The sequence below is a fragment of the Hylobates moloch genome, unplaced genomic scaffold, assembly GCF_009828535.3.
Source record: "Hylobates moloch isolate HMO894 unplaced genomic scaffold, HMol_V3 SCAFFOLD_17, whole genome shotgun sequence".
Lineage (NCBI taxonomy): Eukaryota > Metazoa > Chordata > Mammalia > Primates > Hylobatidae > Hylobates > Hylobates moloch.
The window spans coordinates 75044603-75065442 of NW_026652292.1; the positions used below are offsets into that span (position 1 = coordinate 75044603).

At 39.3% G+C, this 20840-nt stretch overlaps 1 protein-coding gene across 1 annotated transcript in view; it reads left to right on the plus strand.

Annotated features, from left to right (window-relative positions):
• Positions 1–20840, plus strand: part of CLNK (cytokine dependent hematopoietic cell linker) — a 201551-nt gene that overhangs the window by 148312 nt on the left and 32399 nt on the right. The window contains exons 12-15 of the mRNA XM_032135391.2: positions 3328–3355; positions 7809–7827; positions 10003–10084; positions 14779–14819. Coding sequence (XP_031991282.1) covers positions 3328–3355; positions 7809–7827; positions 10003–10084; positions 14779–14819 — 170 coding nt within the window. The remainder of the gene's footprint in view (positions 1–3327; positions 3356–7808; positions 7828–10002; positions 10085–14778; positions 14820–20840) is intronic.

Below are 20840 nucleotides of genomic sequence, written 5' to 3' on the forward strand. Positions count from 1 at the left end.
TCTTTGACATAATCTGAAAGACAATTAAAAAGGGAATAACTTTTCTGCTATGAATCCATTGCAATTTTAATACCGTGGTCCATGCACCAAATAAAATCATCCTGAGTAACAGCAAGAGTAACCAACAACATTTTCCGAGTCGTAACTACACACCAGGCCTGGTTTGGGGTGTTACATGTATTAATTCATTTAGTCACACAACAGCACTGTAAAAAAATTACTATCTACAATTTACTGATTAAAATTAAGAAATCGAGGGTTCATTGTCCCATATGTCTTTTAAGCTTCAGTAAACTCAATGGCCCAAGGTGCAAGGTTCAGTCAAAATATAATTTAAATGAAGCACCCAATATTTAAGAAACAAAACACCCACTTGCCTAACTATGGCTTTCCATTGTCTGTCTTTTTCTTTCTTTCTTTCTCTTTCTTTTTTTTAAGTAGAGACAGGGGTCTCTCTAACACTCCTGTCCAGGCTGGTCTCAAACTCCTGGCCTCAGGCAGTCTGCCCACCTTGTCCTCTCAAAGTGCTGGGTTTACAGGTGTGAGGCAACACGGCCAGCCAGTTTTCTCTTTACAACCAGCAATGCTGGCATCACATCAATTCAAACAATTTCTGTCACAAAAATATATGCTCTGATGATTTGGGAAGTGAAAACAAAAAATCTTTATAGATATCAAGAAACCGTGGTCTTTTAAAAGAGAAAGTATGGTTATAGAGATATACAAATTTGTATTTATGAATGGAAACTATTGATTTTAAAGTATAATCATTATTATTATTGTTTTCCAAGTTGTTGCCATTGGGGGAAACTGGGTATAGGGCACATAGGAACTCTCTGTATTATTTCTTACAACTGCATGGGAATCCATAATTCTATCTAAGGATAAAAAATCCATAATTTTATCTCAGGATAAAAAGTTTAATTTCAAAGCAAATGTGAACATTAAAATGTTCTGCAAATGTAGAGTGTTATTTCACTCCAAATAGCTTTCACGTCACATTCTTTCATTAGAATCTTCAACAATTCTCTTCACTACTGTCTAAATTTATCAATTTTACAGGTGGGAAAACTAAGCTTCAGAGAGAGAATTTAGCTTATCCAGGGTGACAGAGCCCACGGATGACAGAGCAAGAATCAACTTCAATTTATTTAAAACTAAGCCAAAAACTAAGGGATTCCCAGAGAGGCCTATATTTATAGTAAAAGGTAATATCTTTACATTTATAATGAGGACCTCTTATGCATAGGAAAAAATGTGAAAAAAATTAATGACCGTGGTTTTTTTGGCCAGCTTCAGCAGACAGAACTTGGACACACATGTGTTCAAAGCTCTCGAAGAGTAAGAAACTCTGGTCTGCACAGAAATGCCTTCTTACAATCACTTGGGTTCTCAGTTAAAATTCCATTTATTAAAGCTGCAAATTCCAAACCCGAGCTTTCCTGAAGCCTCAGATTTCCATCTATAAAGTGTACTGCTCTATTTATAAATCAAGTGATTTTATCCAAACAGAAAGACAATCACTCTGCTTAGTCTTCAACAAATGTTCAACCAACTCAAGTTAAATAGGTTAAAGAATCTTAGTAAAACTGTTTAGCGAACTCATTTAAATCTCCTTAAATATTTGAAATATCTTTATAAATTTAATTTCTTTGATTTTTAAGTACTTCTAATGTTGACAGGGTAGGTTTAAATGCTAGCCAGCAAAACTTTAACAATTTCTGTAATTCAAGAAAGTAAATGTATAAATATAGAAAATTTTAATTTATCTTAAACAGTTCAAACTCGTTAAAATGGAAACAAACACATCTTGACACCTGTAACTTCAAATCTGCATTTTAAATTGAAGCCCTACAGCCAATCTTTCAGTATCCTTAATACGCCGGCTTCAACATTAAATACTGAGATTAGCCACATTTTAACCCCAAAATAATTAATAGTCTGGGTGTTTGTTCTACTTCATTACCTCTATTCAAATCTCTTTGTCTTCTCAGGTTTCCAACGAAAAGCGGGAGGGAGGGGGTAAGATGTAAGAGGCTAAAACCGTGGAACCTTGGTACAGTTGCCTGTTGCTTGCAGATCTGAGACCAGGATCTAGCATCTGAACACTGTGCGTTTCTGGAATCCTGATACAGCCTGACTCCTAAAACTCTAGATCAATAGCCTTCAACTGTGATCAGTGTTGCACACTTAATATTCCCATATTCTTCAGATCCAGTGTTTTCACTGACAGAGCTGGGGAAGTGGAACATATAGCCTCACTCCACTCCCTTCATAGTTTCTTCACCAAACTTTGGCCACATTTGGACAACAATGCACACTGAATGCCCAACATTGTTTTTTTTTGTTTTTTTTTTTTGTTTTTGAGATGGAGTCACGCTCTGTCACCCAGGCTGGAGTGCAGTGGATGATCTCAGCTCACAGCAATCTCTCCACTTCCTGGGCTCAAGCTACTCTCCTGCCTCAGCCTCCCGAGTAGCTGGGACTACAGGCATGTGTCATCACACCCGGCTAATTTTTGTATTTTTAGTAGAGACAGGCTTTTACCATGTTGGCCAGGCTGGTCTGGAACTCCTGAGCTCAAGTGATCAGCCTGCCTCAGCCTCCCAAAGTGCGGGGATCGCAGGCATGAGCCACTGCACGGGGCCCCAACATTGTTACTTTTTATTTCTAGCAATTCTCACATTAACGCTCACGAGCACTCTTGTTGCCATTTTGCAGATGAAAAAAAGTGAGGTTTAGAGAAGTTAATTGACTTGCCAATAAAATGAAAAACTTGAAGTTTAGTCAGGGACCTTTCCAAAATTCACATTATTCAATTCCATGTTGGATTTTTTCTCTACCATTCAATTTTATGTTTTTTTCCTGTCTCAGATCTATTCTTTCTCTTACATTTGCTTTCCTGAGATCCCACTGCACCTGACAGCTTCATATTGAAAACTCTTTATGTTCCCTCAAAGTAAAAAACTAAGAGCTTTAAAACCAAGTTAATAATAGGTCTGACTGTGCTAATGAAACTTGACGTACGAAATCAAATGTCAGGAGAAATGATGATTTTTTTAATTTCTCCCAAAATGAGATGCAAGTTTATTCATGTCCTTTCTATCACCACCTTTTATTTTGGCTCTTAACTTTGTCTTTTCCTTAGAAAATTATGAGAAAAATAACCTGGCTTTAGTTTTATGGAAGAGTGATAAATATCACACTGGTCTATGGGCTGTTGATTTGGCAATGAAAGTGTAATCAAAGGTTTGTAGGCTCGGAATGATTTTATCTTGGTCATTATGAACTGTGTTTTATGTAACACCGTATTTCTTTTTCTTGCAGTCAGATAAGCTTAAGGGACTTAAGTGAGGTAAGTAGCAATTTTATCCTTGGAAGCAAAGAGGGGAATTTTGAGGCATTAAATATCTGCAATAGGCAAGATTCTATTTGCTTCAGATACTTACACTTAATTCTCACAATAGCTATGCTCAAAATGCATTAGTATCTCTATTTTAAAGATAAGAAAGCCAAAGCAAAACAAGCTTAGCTCCAGATTTTAAACCAAGATCCTGTTTGGCCACCATGGTCATTCAGGGTTCATTGGTTATAGGAAGAACGTGCCCAGTTCCACATGGAAGATATACAGTATTGACTGATGGCTTCCAGCCTCCAGCATTACAGAAATTAAGTGTTAGAAATGGTATTGTGCTTTGCTATTTGTCCTTCATAAGAAATACAGGAATGCAAAGTAGAAGGAATATGAGATTCAAAGTTGCACGAGACCTGGGTGGGAATCCTGCCATGCCACCTACTCGCTTTGCGAACTTCAGAAAATGCTCTTACTCACCCCAGTTTCTGTTTCCTCAGCCATAAAATAGGGATGGGGGCCAGGTGCAGTGGCTCACGGCTGTAATCCCAGCACTTTGGGAGGCCGAGGTGGGTGGATAACCTGAAGTCAGGGGTTCAAGACCAGCCTGACCAACATGGAGAAACCCCATCTCTACTAAAAATGCAAAATTAGCCAGGTGTGGTGGTGCATGCCTGTAATCCCAGCCATGCTACTCAGGAGGCTGAGGCAGGAGAATCACTTGAACCCGGGAGGCAGAGGTTGCAGTGAGCCAAGATCATGCCATTGTACTCCAGCCTGGGCAACAAGAGCGAAACTCTGTCTCAAAATAAATAAATTAATTAAATAAATAAAAATAAAATAAAAGAGGGATAGGTACATTTCTGTGCAAAGTTGATGTGATAAAGTCAAAAGTAAGTAGTGCACAAATGGCCAGGTGACCAGTGGAGGCTCAATAAATGGCATAAAAGGCATGTGAGATAAAGCTGTAGTAGAGCCTTCCAAGGGTATTGACTCCCTTCAGTGCCCAAAGACAAAGTTCCCTACGAGGATAGTGGGGTCACCATGACTGATGAAGACTGTCCAACAACACAAGTGGCCTCACCTCACTCCCACTGGACTCTAAGGAATTTTGCTCTTGTCTTTGTGTTTGATCTATGCTCTTATCTATATAGTAGACGTGAATTTCTTTCCTTGCTTTCTTTTTCATTTGTTGGTTTTATGAGAATGTTAAAATCAAAAAGTCACATTTCCAGCTTGTCACTCAAACAAGACATTTATTACCCCTAATCTCCCTAATCCACAAGACAATCGTGCCAAGAAAGATAACATACATAACCACTTGATGAGAAGAACAGTTCTGGTTCCACTGAGGACTTCACCAGGCTCATGCTCTTCTGGGAGCCATTGCACTTCCTTAGTGTCACCTGGAAGGAGCAGGCTGGGGTGATGCTCAGCTGCTGGGGGAGCCCACACATTCAAGGCGCCTGAATCCAGGACTCCATCCCCTGCTTCCTGTAAGCTAGGCCTGGGTATCTCGAGTAGTAGTTGGGTGCTGCTCACGATGACCGCAAATCATAACACTTTGGTCAGTCTGAGAGGACAGTAGGCCCTCCAATCACAAACAAGCAAAAAGGAATTGGGAGATGGGGGGTCAGCCTTAGATGGCAGGAAATGTGCAGGACTGTTTGTTTTCTTTGTAACTTTAGTTGGCGTTCTGCTAGAAGTTGATATCATCTAAAGAACAAGAAGGTCTAATGGAAAAACACATTATTGCTCCTTATCTTTTGCCAAGACACTTCCCCATTGCTTGTTTGGGCTGAGATTCAAGACCATTTCTTCATCACAAAAGGGGCAAGCGGTGCTTGTGCCTGCACTCAATGCTTGCTTGAACACTGTCTTGTGGACTAGAATCTTTTATGTGCTACCTCCCTCTGCTCAAATTCATATGGCATTTTATAGTTTTCAGAGAAAGGAAAGACTCATTGTCTCATTTGGTACTCACAAAGCCCTAAGAGAAAAATGAAACCCCAGAGAGGCAGCAAACTTGGCCAGAGTCCTCACACCCAGCAGGAGATCGGGCCAGTCCTGGAAATCCCAAATCTAGGTGTCTTCCCCACCGCCGTGTCTCTCTGCCTTAAAAAAATTACAGAAATAGCTCTGAACTAAAATAACTAAAAAGAATACGGAAGGAAGGAATGAAAGGAGGGGGTAGAGAAGGTGAAAGAAAGGGAGGAAGGAAAAGGGAAGGAGGGAGGAAAAAGGAAAAGAAAAAAAGAAGGAGAAAGGGAGAGAGGTAATAAAAGAGATACTACTATTTAACTTGACTATGTTTATTTTCTAACAATAAAAAAGTTACAGAAGAAAAATGAGCGACTTCATGCTACTTTTCTAACTACATTTGATTTTAAGTTCAGAGCCCTCAAACCAAAAGTTGGTTGGTCTCAATTAAAAAAAACAACTGCTCCCCCGGATAGAGGGCTTCTCTGCACTGTTCGCATCTCTTCTTCCTCTCCACTTTGACAAGCCTGAGAGCAATCGCTGCATCCGATTGAGCACTTTGAACAGCCAAGTTCAAAGTCCTTGGTGAGACGCAGTAGGGATACTTTCAAACCACTCACTAGAATGGATTCATTACTCTTTTTACTTAGCCTATAGATTTTCTTTGATTTTCTGTCCATAATGAAATGTATGTCCTCTTTCCAGAATCCTAGGGAATGCCAAAGTCTTTGAAATAAAAAGCCTTCTTTGTTGGCTAGCTTCAGAGGGAGGCATACAATGCCTCTCTAAGCAATTTGCTGCCAAAAGTTTCTTATCTATGAAGCAACTATGAATCAGGAGAGCTGGGCTCAGGGTTAGTTTAGCCTTCAGATGACTGCACGAATCTAGGAGAATGGCATGACCCTTTGGGATCTCATCTGTAAACTAACTGTTTTTAACATTTAATGGACCTCACACCAGTTAGAAAATTTGATGAAAGGTATAATAAACCTTTCTCTCCCCAGAAAAAGAAAAAATAGGCCGGGCACGGTGGCTCACGCTTGTAATCCCAGCACTTTGGGAAGCCAAGGCGGGCGGATCACGAGGTCAGGAGATCGAGACCACGGTGAAACCCCGTCTCTACTAAAAATACAAAAAATTAGCCGGGCGTGGTGGCGGGCGCCTGTACTCCCGGCTACTCGGAGAGGCTGAAGCAGGAGAATGGCGTGAACCTGGGAGGCGGAGCTTGCAGTGAGCCGAGATTGCGCCACTGCACTCCAGCCTGGGCGACAGAGTGAGACTCCGTCTCAAAAAAAAAAAAAAAGAAAAAAGAAAAAATATACGCACAAACTTATAGAGAAAAAAATTTAGCTTTTCATTGCGGAAGGTTCATGGACCTCACTAGGCCATTCAATGATCTCTTTCATCCCCCTGGTTAAAGCAGTTCTTATCTAAATGATACCTGAGGTCTTCTTCAACTGATGCAATATATAAATGGACTTCATAAAAGTATTTGCAGTTAAATAAATACTGCAGCAAACACCGTACCTACTGTAATGCTTTTTGCTTCTTCAAGGATAGAGTAGAATAGGGCCCAAAGATACAAGCCCAATAAGCATGAAGATTTTCATAATGAAGGGTGATCAAGAATTCTACCACCATAAGGAAGAAAGAGAAAGAAAATGTTTGGGAAGATAAATGGCTACATTTAAAAAGGATAACGTGAATATTTCCATGCTTATTTTTAAAAACAGAAATTTCAGAGCAAGTATAAAGAAAAAAATTAACCGTAACCTTATTGCTTAAGTACAACCTTTATTAATATTTTATCATATTACTTCAAATCATTTTTTCTGCATACACACAAATATACATGGATATAAAATATAATCGCATAAAAATATATCATGGGTCCAGTTTTTATTCCAAACTTTTAATGTAACATGGATGCATACTTATAGTATAATCTTATTTCATTCTCTACATAAATACTTACAATGTCTTTATAATATTCCAATAAGTGAGTATAGCACCAAAATTAACAATTTTCAGTTATCTGGGCACGTAGATTGTTTCCAGTGATTTAACTCTGTAAAAGTAATGATGCAATGAACATCTTTGTGCATAGAACTTGGTTCAGATTTCAGGTTGTATTTTAGAAAAGGAATCTCATCAATGAAATTATTGAGATAAGAATAAGAGTATTTCTAAGGTTTTTGATAATTATGGTAAATTCCTTTCTAAAAGAGTCAAAGCAATGGATAGTTCCATCAGCAGACTGTGGACTTGTCTGTTCCTTCACACATTGATTACAAAATTTTGATTTTTGTTTAGTTTTATGAAGAATTATTTGTAGATTTTTTAAAAAATACGAACGATGCTAACAAAAATTTTACCAAAAGTCTACCAACCAAATGCTCTAAAAACACACATGGTATTATATTAAATTCTCTGTCATCAAGAGTCAGTAAATGTTATTTTTTTTAATTCAATACAGGTCCTTGAAGCAGAAAAAGGTGAATTGTTTATATTTGTTTTCTTACCCTAATACTCATAGACTAGGTTCTCTTTCTAGATCTACAGTGCTCATGGTTATTAAAAAGGATTGATTGTTTGGAAGCCTGGGATGGGGATGTATGTGTGTGCATGATGACGTGATCCTGATGCACACACATACATCCCCAGGACCTCAGAGTCCTCTAGTCTAAATAGGGTGATTTAAATCCAGGATAGGCCAGACGTCTTTCTTTAGCCATATGCTACTATCCAAAAGGCATTACACTGTCACCCTCTGCCACTTTGGAAAGACATAACTAGTCCCTTGCTCCAAAGAAGCTCTTGGGATCTCTGCCTCTGATGTCACCCATGCACACACACATGTGGCTCTTTCATGCACACACACACATACATGTACACACATGCCCATACCTCTACAGTGTTGGTGTCGTTATGCAAGCATGCAGTCCAACAGTCACTCATATCCTAAATGGCAGGATGCTAAGCAGGTAGTACTTTCATATTCACCTGTGAAATACTGTTCTCCATTCTTGTAGAATGATGAATTATGTCCAGAGCCAAAGGGCCTGCATCACAGCCCAAAGAGTTCGCAAAAGACAGTATGGTTCAACAGAGCAACATTAGGTTGGGATTTCAGAGGCCTGCCACCAAATCACTGAGTGGTTTTGGTCAAGTTGCATTTCCTCTGTGAGGCTCAGCTCTGCTCTTCTCTGCATATTGACAAAGCTAAACTTGAAGTGAGGCCTAACTTGGGTTTATGGATTCCCCGTGGGTCCCTGATGGAGAAGTAGGAGTTGTTGGCAAGCCTAAATAATTCACAAACCTAACTGAAACCATGCCCTTTCCAACAATACAGCTCAACATCCTAACTAAAATGTTCAGGTACTGTTTCATCAGGCAACACAACAATGATTATTAACACAACAATGTGGCATTGTTCAGCTCAAGAGGGGCAGATACTCTGGGTGGCTATTGATGACATGAAATGATTTTATGGGATGCATGATTCATGGACCAGTCACTGACTCACATTTCAAGTAATCACAGTCCTTCGATCAAAGGTATCCAGTTTGTGATGAACCTTGGGCAGAGTGCAGAGCAACAAGCACAATTAAAACATGTCGGTGCCTGTATGCACCCTTAGCTTTATTACTTATGGTCACAGCTGGGAGAGTGTTTTAGGAGATTTTATATCATAGTATTATGATGTGCCCTTGGCAATTCTGGATGGCTAGCTAAATCTATCTGTGATGAAAAGAAAATAAAAAGCAGTAACATAAATTGCATGTGTAATTACTAAATAACTCCAGATTGTATGGTTGGCAGAACTTTTAAAAACTTGATGATCGAGGGGGGAAAAGATTGAGAAACTGTATCCCTGGTTGGAACCCAGGTAGGGACTGCTGGTCTACATCAGAACCCTAGGAGCTCACCTGCCCTGTCAGAGGAGGGCGTGAGAATACAAGTGCCATGACGAGCTGGGCACCCCAATCTCCTCCATCAGCCAGAACAGTCCTTTCATTTAACTTCCTTCTTGTTAAGATCTCAGCTCAAATGCCGTCTCTCAGAAGGGTCTTTTTTAGCCATACGTATAGTCACTCTGTATCCCAAAGTAGTACTTTATTTCCTTTATATCATCTGTACTGCCGAATAGAAATGTTCTTGTCGACTTACTTGGATGCTTATTTTCTGTTTCCTTTCATTAGAATGTAAGAACCATGTCTGTCTTCTTCTCCACTGTATTCCCAGACTCTGGCAGAGTACTTATCCCATAGTAGCTATTCAGTAAATGTTTGTCGAATGATATAAATGAATGAATGAATGAATGAATGAACGAACGAATGAGGAGGAAGCTAAAAATCTTTTAAAATTACGGGTCCAGAATAATCCCTAAATACCTTCCAATGTAATATTTGGTATTTCTGGGAGGTTCAATGATGTGTTCTAGCTTGTAAATATTAAAAGTGATTTTTATAACCTCAGAGAAAAAGTCATTCTCAGGAGCCAGAAGAGTTGTAGAATACATGAGTTATAGTTTCCACTGACCATCAAGAGCCCCCTTCTAATAATCAGAGACTACTTGGAGGAAATTATAGTAGTTCCAGTGGACTTCTAACGGTTCTCAATTGTTTTTCTTTTGCAACCTGACCAAATTATGTCACTGTTTTATATAGTTCCTCATAACCAGAGGAAGCCTGAATCAACTCATCTGTTACAAAACCAAAATACTCAAGAGATTCCACTTGCCATTAGCAGGTAAGGAGCCAGGAATCCTTTCTTAGGTCTGAGGCTGGGGGTCAGGCCATGTGCTGTTTCAGATAGATGATCAGGAAGACTTTTTGAGAAACAAAAGTCTTTGTTTCTGAAGCCCAGTAATGAGGCTCAAGAGAAACTTGTGAATCACAGCTGTTATTGATGTTAATAATGTTGTTCTTTTGGAAATTTATAAATGATTGATTGAGTGTTAGAGAAGTTTGGGAAATTTTAAGGATTAAATATTAACCAGATAGGATTAACGGGAAAGGATGCTAATCAACCTGGGAGGAAAAGTTGGTTGTTTCACACTATTCAGGGTTGATGACCACACCAAAGCTTTAGTTACTTCTGAACAGCAATTTATGGCCAGATGACCAAGTGTTGTTGAAGATGCCATCATCAGATTAGAAACCTGCCTGCTCTGCTTATTATGTGACAACTGTCAACCCAACTGAAGAGTTAAAGAAGCCAAGGCTTGGCAGGGCATAGTGGCTCACGCCTGTAATCCCAGCACTTTGGGAGGCCAAGGCAGGTGGATCATGAGGTCAGGAGATCGAGACCATCCTGGCCAAAACGGTGAAACCCCATCTCTACTAAAAATACAAAAAAATTAGCAGAGCGTGGTGGTGGGCGCCTGTAGTCCCAGCTACTCGGGAGGCTGAGGCAGGAGAATGCCGTGAACCTGGGAGGTGGAGCTTGCAGTGAGCCGAGATCACACCACTGCACTCCAGCCTGGATGACAGAGCGACACTCCATCTCAAAAAAAAAAAAAAAAAGAAGCCAAGGCTCAGGCGGGATATTTATTGACCAAAGTCACTAAATTAGTAGTGACTGCCCTAAAACAAAATCCAGGGCCTCCAGTATTAGTGCTGTAAGGCCCTCATGATCTCACTCCGGCCAGTGGCTCTGACCTCAGTTCAATCCACTTTCCTCTCACTCTCGGCACTGCAGCCTCATCAGATGCCTGCCAGCAGCCACAATGCCACTTAATGCATGGCATTGGCACACACCACTCTCCTGCCTGTAGCCCCTCCCCCCATATTTGCTCCTCTCCACCCTCTTCCTACTTGGAACACTCATATTCCTCCATGGAACCCCAGCTTAAAGCTTAATGAATCCAGGAGATAATTTGCCTCCATTCTTCAGATGAAAAACATGAAGCTGGGAAAGACTGAGCCCTTTACCATTGAAGCCAAGCCCAAACCTCAAAGCACCACGCACTGTTCAGTAGCCAGTGCTGCCCATGAGGACTTGAGTCTAAAAATGCAGCCCATAAATCCTGACTATCCCTGGTGCCTGCCCATGGCTAAAATGCTGCCTTTAACTGATTCACTAATTATTTACTGGGAATGTACCATGTTTGTGGTGGAGCAGAATAGTGGATAAGCAGGATCCACTGAAGCCAGGCTGCCTGACTTTATCCGCAGTGAACCATGTGACTTGGGCGACCTCACTGTCTTACATGAGAAACAGGGCAGAGTCAGGCATGTTGCAAGAGCTCAATGAACATTCACTCTCATTGCTATTGCCAGGCCCTGTATATCAGGAGCATGATCACCATACCCTATTCCTTTCCCCTCCTTTACTTTCTTCCCTGGTCCCATTTGGCACCTTCAGTAACTTTGTTCTCATTTCTTGGCCTGTGGGTACTAGGACATGTAGTTTCATTGTGCTTTGGGGACCATCTGATGTTTAATTCCCAAACAGCTTAAATACAAAACTCTTCCCCATACCACAATATCCTCCTCCTCCTCTTCCTCCTTCTCTTCTCTTTTCTTTCTTTCCTTCTTTCTTTCTTTCTTCTTTCTTTTTCTTTGGGACAGGATTTTATTCTGTCTTATAGTGGCACAATCACATCTCAATGCAGCCTTGACCTCCCGGGCTCAAGCGATCCTCCCACATCATCCCCCAGAGTAGCTGGAACTACAGGCACATGCCACCATGCCCAGCTAATTGTTGTACTTTTTGTAGAGAAGGGGTCTCACCATGTTGCCCAGGCTAGTCTCGAACTCCTGGGCTCAAGTGATTCACCCACCTTGGCCCTCAAATGTGCTGGGATTACAGGCATGAGCCACCATGCCCCGCCCCCTTTCTTAATGTAATTTTCTAAAAGGAAAAAATACACGCATTATATTATAGTGAAAAAACAACAAGCTCTCCAGTTGGCCTCCTTTCTGTAATAGTTATTTGGAGTGGTTTCACTTCTTTTGTTTATTTGTTTGTTTGTTTCATTTATTAAATAAAGACTCTTGATTTTTCTTCCTCTTTTAACTGGCTGCTGCTTCTTCTAATTCCTCATCTTGGACTTTTTCCCAAACTGACCTCTAAATATTGGTATTCGTCAGAGTTCATCCAAGGTCTCTTTACTATCTCCAAGGCCTGCATAATCACATCCATCCCCAGCATCAAACTTCAACCCCATGTTGATAATTCCCAAATCCCTATCTTCCACAAATCACCTCTCTTAGCTCCAGACCTGTGTATCTAATGACCCAGTGAGCAGTTTTCCTTAGCTAAGTCCCAGGCAGCACAAACTCATAATGGAGGAAATCGAACTCTTCATTTCTAGTCCCATTCTGAAACCCATAATATCCTCCGCAAAGCTTTTCATCCCAGTAAACTCAGTAAGCTCTCTTTCCCATCGTCACCCTTCCTATCCCATCCATTTTCAGCTCCCAAAATTGTATCTTTAAAACATGTGTTGACTGTGTCTTATTTCTCCCCCATTTGACTAGCTCCTTGCATGGCCCAGCCACTATCAACTTTTGCCTGGACTATTGCACTAGTCTTCTAATGACATTGATCATCTCCACACCCTCCCTTTCCTCTGGAAGGAACTGCTTTCTGGTCTTTTGCAGAAAAGGCCATGCCTCCTTGCCTCTGGGCCTTTGCACATGCTGCTCTACCTGCCTGGAATACACCCTTACTCCTATTCATGCTTCAGTGGTCAGCTCGGTTCATCTTTCTCCCACAGAGACTTTCCTGAGAACGAAAGCAATTTTGTTTCATTTACATGACCTTTTACTACTACAGAAACTTATGCTGTGCATACCTTTACCACAACATTTATTCTACATTATAATTATGATACAAGGACGTGTTTCTTTTATAAACTAAGCTTCATTCAGGCAGAGGCCATGTCTTCTTTATTGTCTATTCCCCAGAACATACCATGTGCCTAGTAAGTGTTCAACACATGTTTGTTAAACCAAAGAGTCATCATTTTTATTTTCTTTCTTTCTGTGGTTTTTTTTTTTTTTTTTTTTTTGAGACAGAGTTTTGCTCTTGTTGCCCAGGCTGGAGTGCAGTGGTACCATCTCGGCTCACTGCAACCTCCGCCTCCCAAGTTCACGCCATTCTCCTGCCTCAGCCTCCCAAGTAGCTTGGACTACAGGCGCCCGCCACCATGCCCAGCTAATTTTTTATATTTTTAGTAGAGACGGGATTTCACCATGTTAGCCAAGATAGTCTCGATCTCCTGACCTTGTGATCCACCCACCTTGGCCTCCCAAAGTGCTGGGATTACAGGTGTGAGCCACCGTGCCCGGCCTTAATTTGCATTTTCATTATTTTGTTTCTATTTTTTCCCCTTACATTCATATCAACTATGTACTTCTAGAATATCCTCAGAGGATATTTCTATTCTTTTCAACATTTTCTAAAAATCCTAAACTATTAGAGCAGAGAAATTTTGCTATTCCCTATTTTTTCCCAGACATTTAACAGAATTGTACACTGGCTGCTAGTAAAAAGATTCTGGTTTTAACAGAGTCAAATCTTGAATTTCAGTAGCAGTCTGACTGGCAGTGACAGGGTAGTATGGTGGCTGGATGAGCTGCTTGCATTTTTATCCACAAAGCAAGACATATGACCTCAGGCTTTTATGGTGACAACATAAACCAGATATATGCTCAGTTGATTTCATTGGCACTAGAAATGGATCAGGTTTCATTTAATTAGCCCAGAGGCTTTAGTCAATAGCATAGTCCTTGGAATAGAGCATCTCTCATGTAATTAGATTTTACTGTGGTAGCACCTGGAGCTTATGTTGATGATGCTGACCACAATACAAAATGAACCAGAAAATTAGAGCTAAGTATTAAGTAGAGTGCTAAGAAAAGCCACTGATGAACAGTCTTGATAATATCATTTTTGTATTTAGAAATGCATATTGTTATTTTGTCTGTCTTATAGTTTTATAATCTCTTTTTCTTTGGGGTTTTTCTTACCACAATCCACTAAGTTTTCTTACTCAGCACACATTTCTAGAAGGAATACAATAATTTCTATATTCTTCTTCCACTCTATGGTTGACTTTCAATTGGTAAATAGTTTCTATAGATTATGAGCCCCCACCAGCAAAATGTTGTTTTCCATAGTGACTGCAGCTACAAAGCAAGTTTAAACTCATGGCTTCAAAAAGTAAAGACTAATGATACGTGCTCACTGAAAAGACATGAGAAGAACTTATATGATCAGTTTGTTCCACATCTAATATAGCCAGCTTGAGAAAGGAGGAGAACATGCCTCCTAGTGCCTTTCAAAACAAATGATTCTTCTAGCATATCCAGTAAAATATAAAGTGTTTTATAACTGTGACTTCAGGCTATTATCATTGACCTTGCCTCTGAGTGGAATTTTACCACCAAGGGGAAATACTAACATTCTTTGAATTCTAACATATTTTCTTATAGTTCTTCATTCACGACAAGCAACCACAGTGTGCAAAACAGAGGTAAGAGTACTTTCAGAATTATAAAATAAACAGGTAAGTCATGATACTGTGATATTGCGGCACTGTGACTTAGCTGTTGTGAACCCCAGAGCCACTGAGCTGATGTGTGCAGATGGAATTAGCTCATTTCCATTGCGTTACCATGACAAAAATCTTATTCCATGATTAAATATGATGACTTAGGTGGCTTCTAGTTTTTCCTCTTATGAATATTATTATGCTATCAAGATTAGTATAGATGTTGTCCCATGTATAAAATGTGATCATTTCACTTCATAAGACTGAAATTGCTCTGTCTTAGGATATGCACATCTCTTCAACTGCCCTAGATGTGTTTTCTGAAGTAGACATTAATTAGTCTCACCAACAGAGTGTGAGTCCTCATTGTTCCCCATCCTCTTCAACAGTTGTTTTTGACAAACTTTTAATTTTTCCCAATCCACTGGGTGCAAAACAAATTTGTCTCAAGAAAAAAATCTGTGAAATGAGGAAAATAAAACTGACACCTCTTAGTAACTGTAAAGTAAAAATCAGAAGGATATCACATCTGCGGCGATGTCTGAAGTGGCATATAAATACAGAGTTCTATGACTGTTAGTGGTGGGCGTTGATACTATTAGTTATTTTGCACAAACTAGAGCCATCATATTCATTTGTCTTTCCTTTTTTCACTCTGTGTGCCATGAAGATTCTGTGTTGACATCTAGTACTGGAATCTCTCTTTGTTGAGCCAAAAAAAAAGAGGGGGGGGGTTAAGCCTGGAGGAAGCAAAGCCCACAGGGTATTGTGGGGAGGATGAGGCTCTCTACTGATCCTGCTCCTAATTCTCTCTCTCTCCTTACAGTAAGATCACTTTGAACAAATTAATTCTTTGAGCTTTACCTTTCCCCTTTCATAAAATTCAAGTAGTAATGTTAACTGACATATTCATGTTAATATAATATTTGCGCACACACACACACACACACACACACACACACACGGCCCTCTACCTGCCACGTAGTAGGCAACTGATACATTTTAATGTCCTTTTTTCTTTTTCTGCATTCTCTTTTCTTCTTTCCACCCAAATGGCCTCAGTAGACCTATGGGTTGCCTCACTGGCTTCCATCATGCCTTCATATCACTTCTGCCTTATGCCATCTGGGCCTGAGGCTGGAAAATCAAGCTGATAAATTCACTTCCCCTCACATACACTTTGCTAATGAGTTTCCCAACAGAAGATTCCTTTATTTAAAAGGTGCCCAAAGAGGGCTAAAATAAACCCAACGAACTCAATCCCTAGTCATCAAATGTCAGGAATGGGAGTCCTAAAGGTCAGATCTGGGTGGATGAAGATGAAAAGACTCGGAGCATCCAGAAGGAAAGTCCAGGGACTGACTGGGCCCAGAAGGGGTGTTACTTATGGAGGCTTTGTTGCAGGGATGGGGAAGCAGAATCATAGCTTAGAGAGAAATCCAGAATCTTAACTTGAAATATAAAATCATGCCCAAATGAAAAATAAAGAGCAATTGAAGAATGGAATGGAGTGATGGAAATGGCCTTCACAGATATGAGTCCAGTCAAGCACCCCAGGGCTATAAGTAGATCATCTGTACTGGGGTTGCTTAGGTTTCTCTCAGCTCATCTCACCTCATCTCAGAGGAAACAAGGTTGCTGAAAGAAGCCTGGGATGGATGGGGAAATGTTTGAGCCTTCATTAGTTCCTGTTTCAGTAAACAAACACCCACCAAGAACATGGTTTGTACCAAAAATTGGGCCTGGGCCCCAAGAATGCAGAGTGGAGACTACCCCACCTTCTCTTAACCAGTGCTTAAGCATGCCTGCGATGTTCCTCCATCAGCTACTGAACCGATACTCATTCTACTGGGTACAAATTAATGTCTGGATCACAAGTACTTGGCAATGTTAAGTGGGCAGAAAACAACACGCAGTCTCCACACTCCTAGAATTATCAGTCTAATGAGCTCTCTAATGCATCAGGTATGGGCCTTCATGCAGCAGAGTGAAATTTACACCTCCATAGTTGCACATGTTATTATACTTATTTTACAAATGAGAAAATAATTTTGGAGAAGTTCAGTTATTCTTGTTCAGTTACTGCCTGATAAACAGATTTGGCTCAATTCGTTGATAAATGCATTCAAGTTAAACTATTAGAATCCCAAGCAAGTGGATCTCAGGGCAGAAAAAAATATTTTGACATGTTGGAAGAGGCCCCAGTTTGGGTTCTATTCCAAAGTAGTAACAACGTTATTCTCTAAGTCTGGGATTGTAGCTCATGTTTTCTTTTCCGTTTTTGTTTTTAGTTTTTGTTCACCAATGCTTTCTTTTTGCTTTAAAATAGATGGCTCTTTTTCCTATAAAATTTTTTTTTAATTGTGTATAAGGGTAAATTAAACTTTTCTAATAAATATTTATGGACGACTTGCTTAAAATAAAATGCTTTATTATAAGCTACAACAGGGAGGTCTAGAACTGTGTTTCTCTAGCAATATTAGCAACACTCAATAGCTAGTCTTGATGGAGTGGTTGCATGATCAGACACTGTGCTAAGATCTTAATCTATAACGCATAAGAATTTTAAATATTAGTAATTATTGATATCAGTTTGGTTTTTCAACCCATGCCTTTTCTATTAGGCTACTCTCCCTCAAATTTATTGTGCACCTCCACTATGCTAGTCCCAATGTTCTTCCCCTTATCTTGTGGCTTCATTTCCGTGACCCTCCATTCTCCATGTTAGGAGAGTCCTATTTCATGGGGTTATAAAACTTGAATGTAATGTTTTATTTCAGAAAAAAAATTCCAAAGATTAACTGCTTTGATTATTTTAAAACAAAATCAATTAAATACTTAAAGCGAGTTACATAGTCAGAATTTCTTTCATTCATTCATTCAACAAAGATCCAACCAGGCTTTCAGGGAAAATTTGCTTGGCAAACTTGTTCTTTTTGTTTCTTTGTTCTGTTTTGTTCTAAGTCATTCTCTGAACAAACTACAAATGCATAGCTGTTTCCAAATGCTCTTTTTCAAGTAGGACTTTTAAAACATCCAGGCAAGGCACTGAAGGTTAAAAAAGAATAAATCAGTTGCCACAATATCATGAAAAATTCATAATCACTGAACATTATTATGTATGCAACACCATCGAAGTGATAGGAAATACCGAAAATAGTTATTTTCTCTTCTTGAGTATGTTCCTATTTCTTCAATCGACTTTGAAAGTTAATTATGGCCATTTAAATAAGTCTCAAGTCAATTTTATTGTGTATTAGTACAGCTCTGTTGGCTTTCGCCTGGTTAGGATCTGCCTGGTATACAGGTCTCCATCCTTTTACTCTCTCTGTCATTGTATGTTAGAAGTGCAATCAGTACATAACTGGAATTTTTAAATCAATCTGTATCTGATTTTAAAAGGTAAGTTTGCACCCTTGATATTTATCGTGATTACTGATATTGTGGGGTCTGTTTTTATATTATGTTGTGCCTCCTATTTGTCCTGCTTTGTATTGACTTTTTTGTCCTGCTGTGTACTGGATTAATCTCTCCTTTATTTTCCTTTCTTTCTTTTTCTTGGAAGTCATACATTCCAGTATCAGTCTTCTTTTGATTATACTAAATATTTTTAATAATGGCATGCTAAAATTTTAACAGTCTGAAATTCATGTTTTCTTTTCAAACAATACAAAAAACAGAATGCTTTATTTCTGAAGGTGCAGATTCTTCATTGTGTTTGAAAGTTAAACATTTTTATTTATAAAATAACATTTTAAAACAAGGAATGGCTCTAGTTTTATTCCTATTTTTGAAAATATAAATTGATGGCTGAAAATAACTAATCACAATTAAGGTAATTTAAACTGTAAGTGATCAAACAGTTTTCTGCAACAAATATTTTGATACAAATAAGCCCTCACAACAAACATCCTTAGGCTCAACATTAAAAGCTATAATCCTGGCCAGGCATGGTGGCTCACGCCTATAATCCCAGCACTTTGGGGGGCCGAGGTGGGCGGATTGCCTGAGATCAGAAGTTCAAGACCAGCCTGGCCAGCATTGCGAAACTCTGACTCTATTAAACACAAAAATTAGCTGGGCATGGTGGCGGGTGCCTGTAATTCCAGCTACTCGGGAAGCTGAGGCAGGAGAGTCGCTTGAACCCAGGAGGCAGACGTTGCAGTGAGCCAAGATTATGCCATTGCACTCCAGCCTGGGCAACAAAAGCAAAACTCCATCTCAGAAAAAAAAAAAAAAAAAGCTACAATCCTTGGTCTCATTAGAATAAAATTGCCAACGTATCAGAAGTAGTGTTCTTCTTAGTAAACTTAGAGATAAATTTGGCTTTTGGATTAGCACCTACATAATCTAAATGTTATGGAAAATGGCATGTACTTGCTAATGTTTAATTAATATTTCATCTCAAAAATTTACTGGATCAAAAGCAACCCATCCTTTCAAAGTTCTTGTTAAGTTACTAACCATAACTGTAACTTTGGTTATGTTTTTTAGAATTAATTACAACTAAAAAGTTTATAATTCTGTATTCACATTGATTACCTCTTTTCCATTTCATATGTTATTTTTGCCTAGTATTTTACTTACATAATGTTTATACATCCTAAAGGTTTTATGTTTTTAAAATAGTTACTCCTTGCTTAAAATTACCAAAACATTTACAGATGTTTTGCTTGGTATTCCTCCTTATACTTCACTCCATGTTTGTGGTCTAAATTTCAAAAAAAAATTTTTTATTATTATTGACTGGAAAGACATGCAATGAAAATATGTTATTTTGATTGAGGTATATAGAGAAAATACCACATTAACATTTGACAAGTGGTAGTATCTTAAAGCTTAGGTGTCATGCGAAATCAAAGCCCTATCAATGAACTTTTTATATTCTGCTACTTTAAAATCCCTTGGTCTGTCTTGTACTTGAATTTATCTTTTATCCAGGCAGGATTGTGCAGCATCATGCATTGATCACTTGGAAAATAATAGACAATAGACATAAACAGGTCTGCCACTGTTGATATATGTTATTATGTAATATATTTTTAAAATCACATTTGCACCACCCACCACATAAGAAAAGTGTAAATGTTGGGTTTCTGTTACGTTACAGTGGCAGATACAAGATTCCTCAAATTCCAGTTTGCACTTGCAAAGTCTGATTTTGTGATCAGTAACAGATACTGCCCCTTGTTTTCCATGAAGTGTCAGGCTCGCTTTGTTCATTTTTAGTAACGTATCTGTCAAATATCCAAGTAGGAATAACAGCAGTTTGTCAGTCATTCTTTTGGGTTAAAAAATATGATGTTTCATTTTTTTTCAAGTCAAAAAAAAATGGTGTTTCCAAACTAGGGAATGAACTTGTCATGTTTAAGAAAAGGAACAGAGTTCATTATGCTCAGAACAGAGTAGACAATTGGGGGAGAAATGGGGATGAGGATGGAGAAATATGAATAGACAGTCCATTCAGAGCCTTATGGACAGAAGGAAAACATTTACATTTTCTTCTAGGCGGAAAGGAAATCATGTCAGAAATTTTACCAGGGGGAGTGGCAGAGTCAGAATTCCGTTTTTTTTTTTTTTTTTTTTTTTTTTTTTTGAGACAGAGTTTTGCTCTGTTGCCCAGGCTGGAGTGCAGCGGCATGATTTCAGCTCATTGCAACCTCTGCCTCCCAGGTTCAAGCGATTCTCCTGCCTCAGCCTCCCAAGTAGTTGGGATTACAGGAGCGCACCACCACACCCAGATAATTTTTGTATTTTTAGCAGAGACGGGGTTTCACCATATTGGCCAGGCTGGTCTCAAACTCCTGACCTCAGGTGATCCCGCCCACCTCGGCCTCCCAAAGTGTTGGGATTACAGGCATTAGCCACTGCACCCGGCCCAGAATTACATTCTTTTTCTTTTTCTTTTTCTTTTTTTTTTTGAGATGGAGTCTCGCTCTGTCGCCCAGGCTGGAGTGCAGTGGCTCGATCTTGGCTCACTGCAAGCTCCGCCTCCCGGGTTCA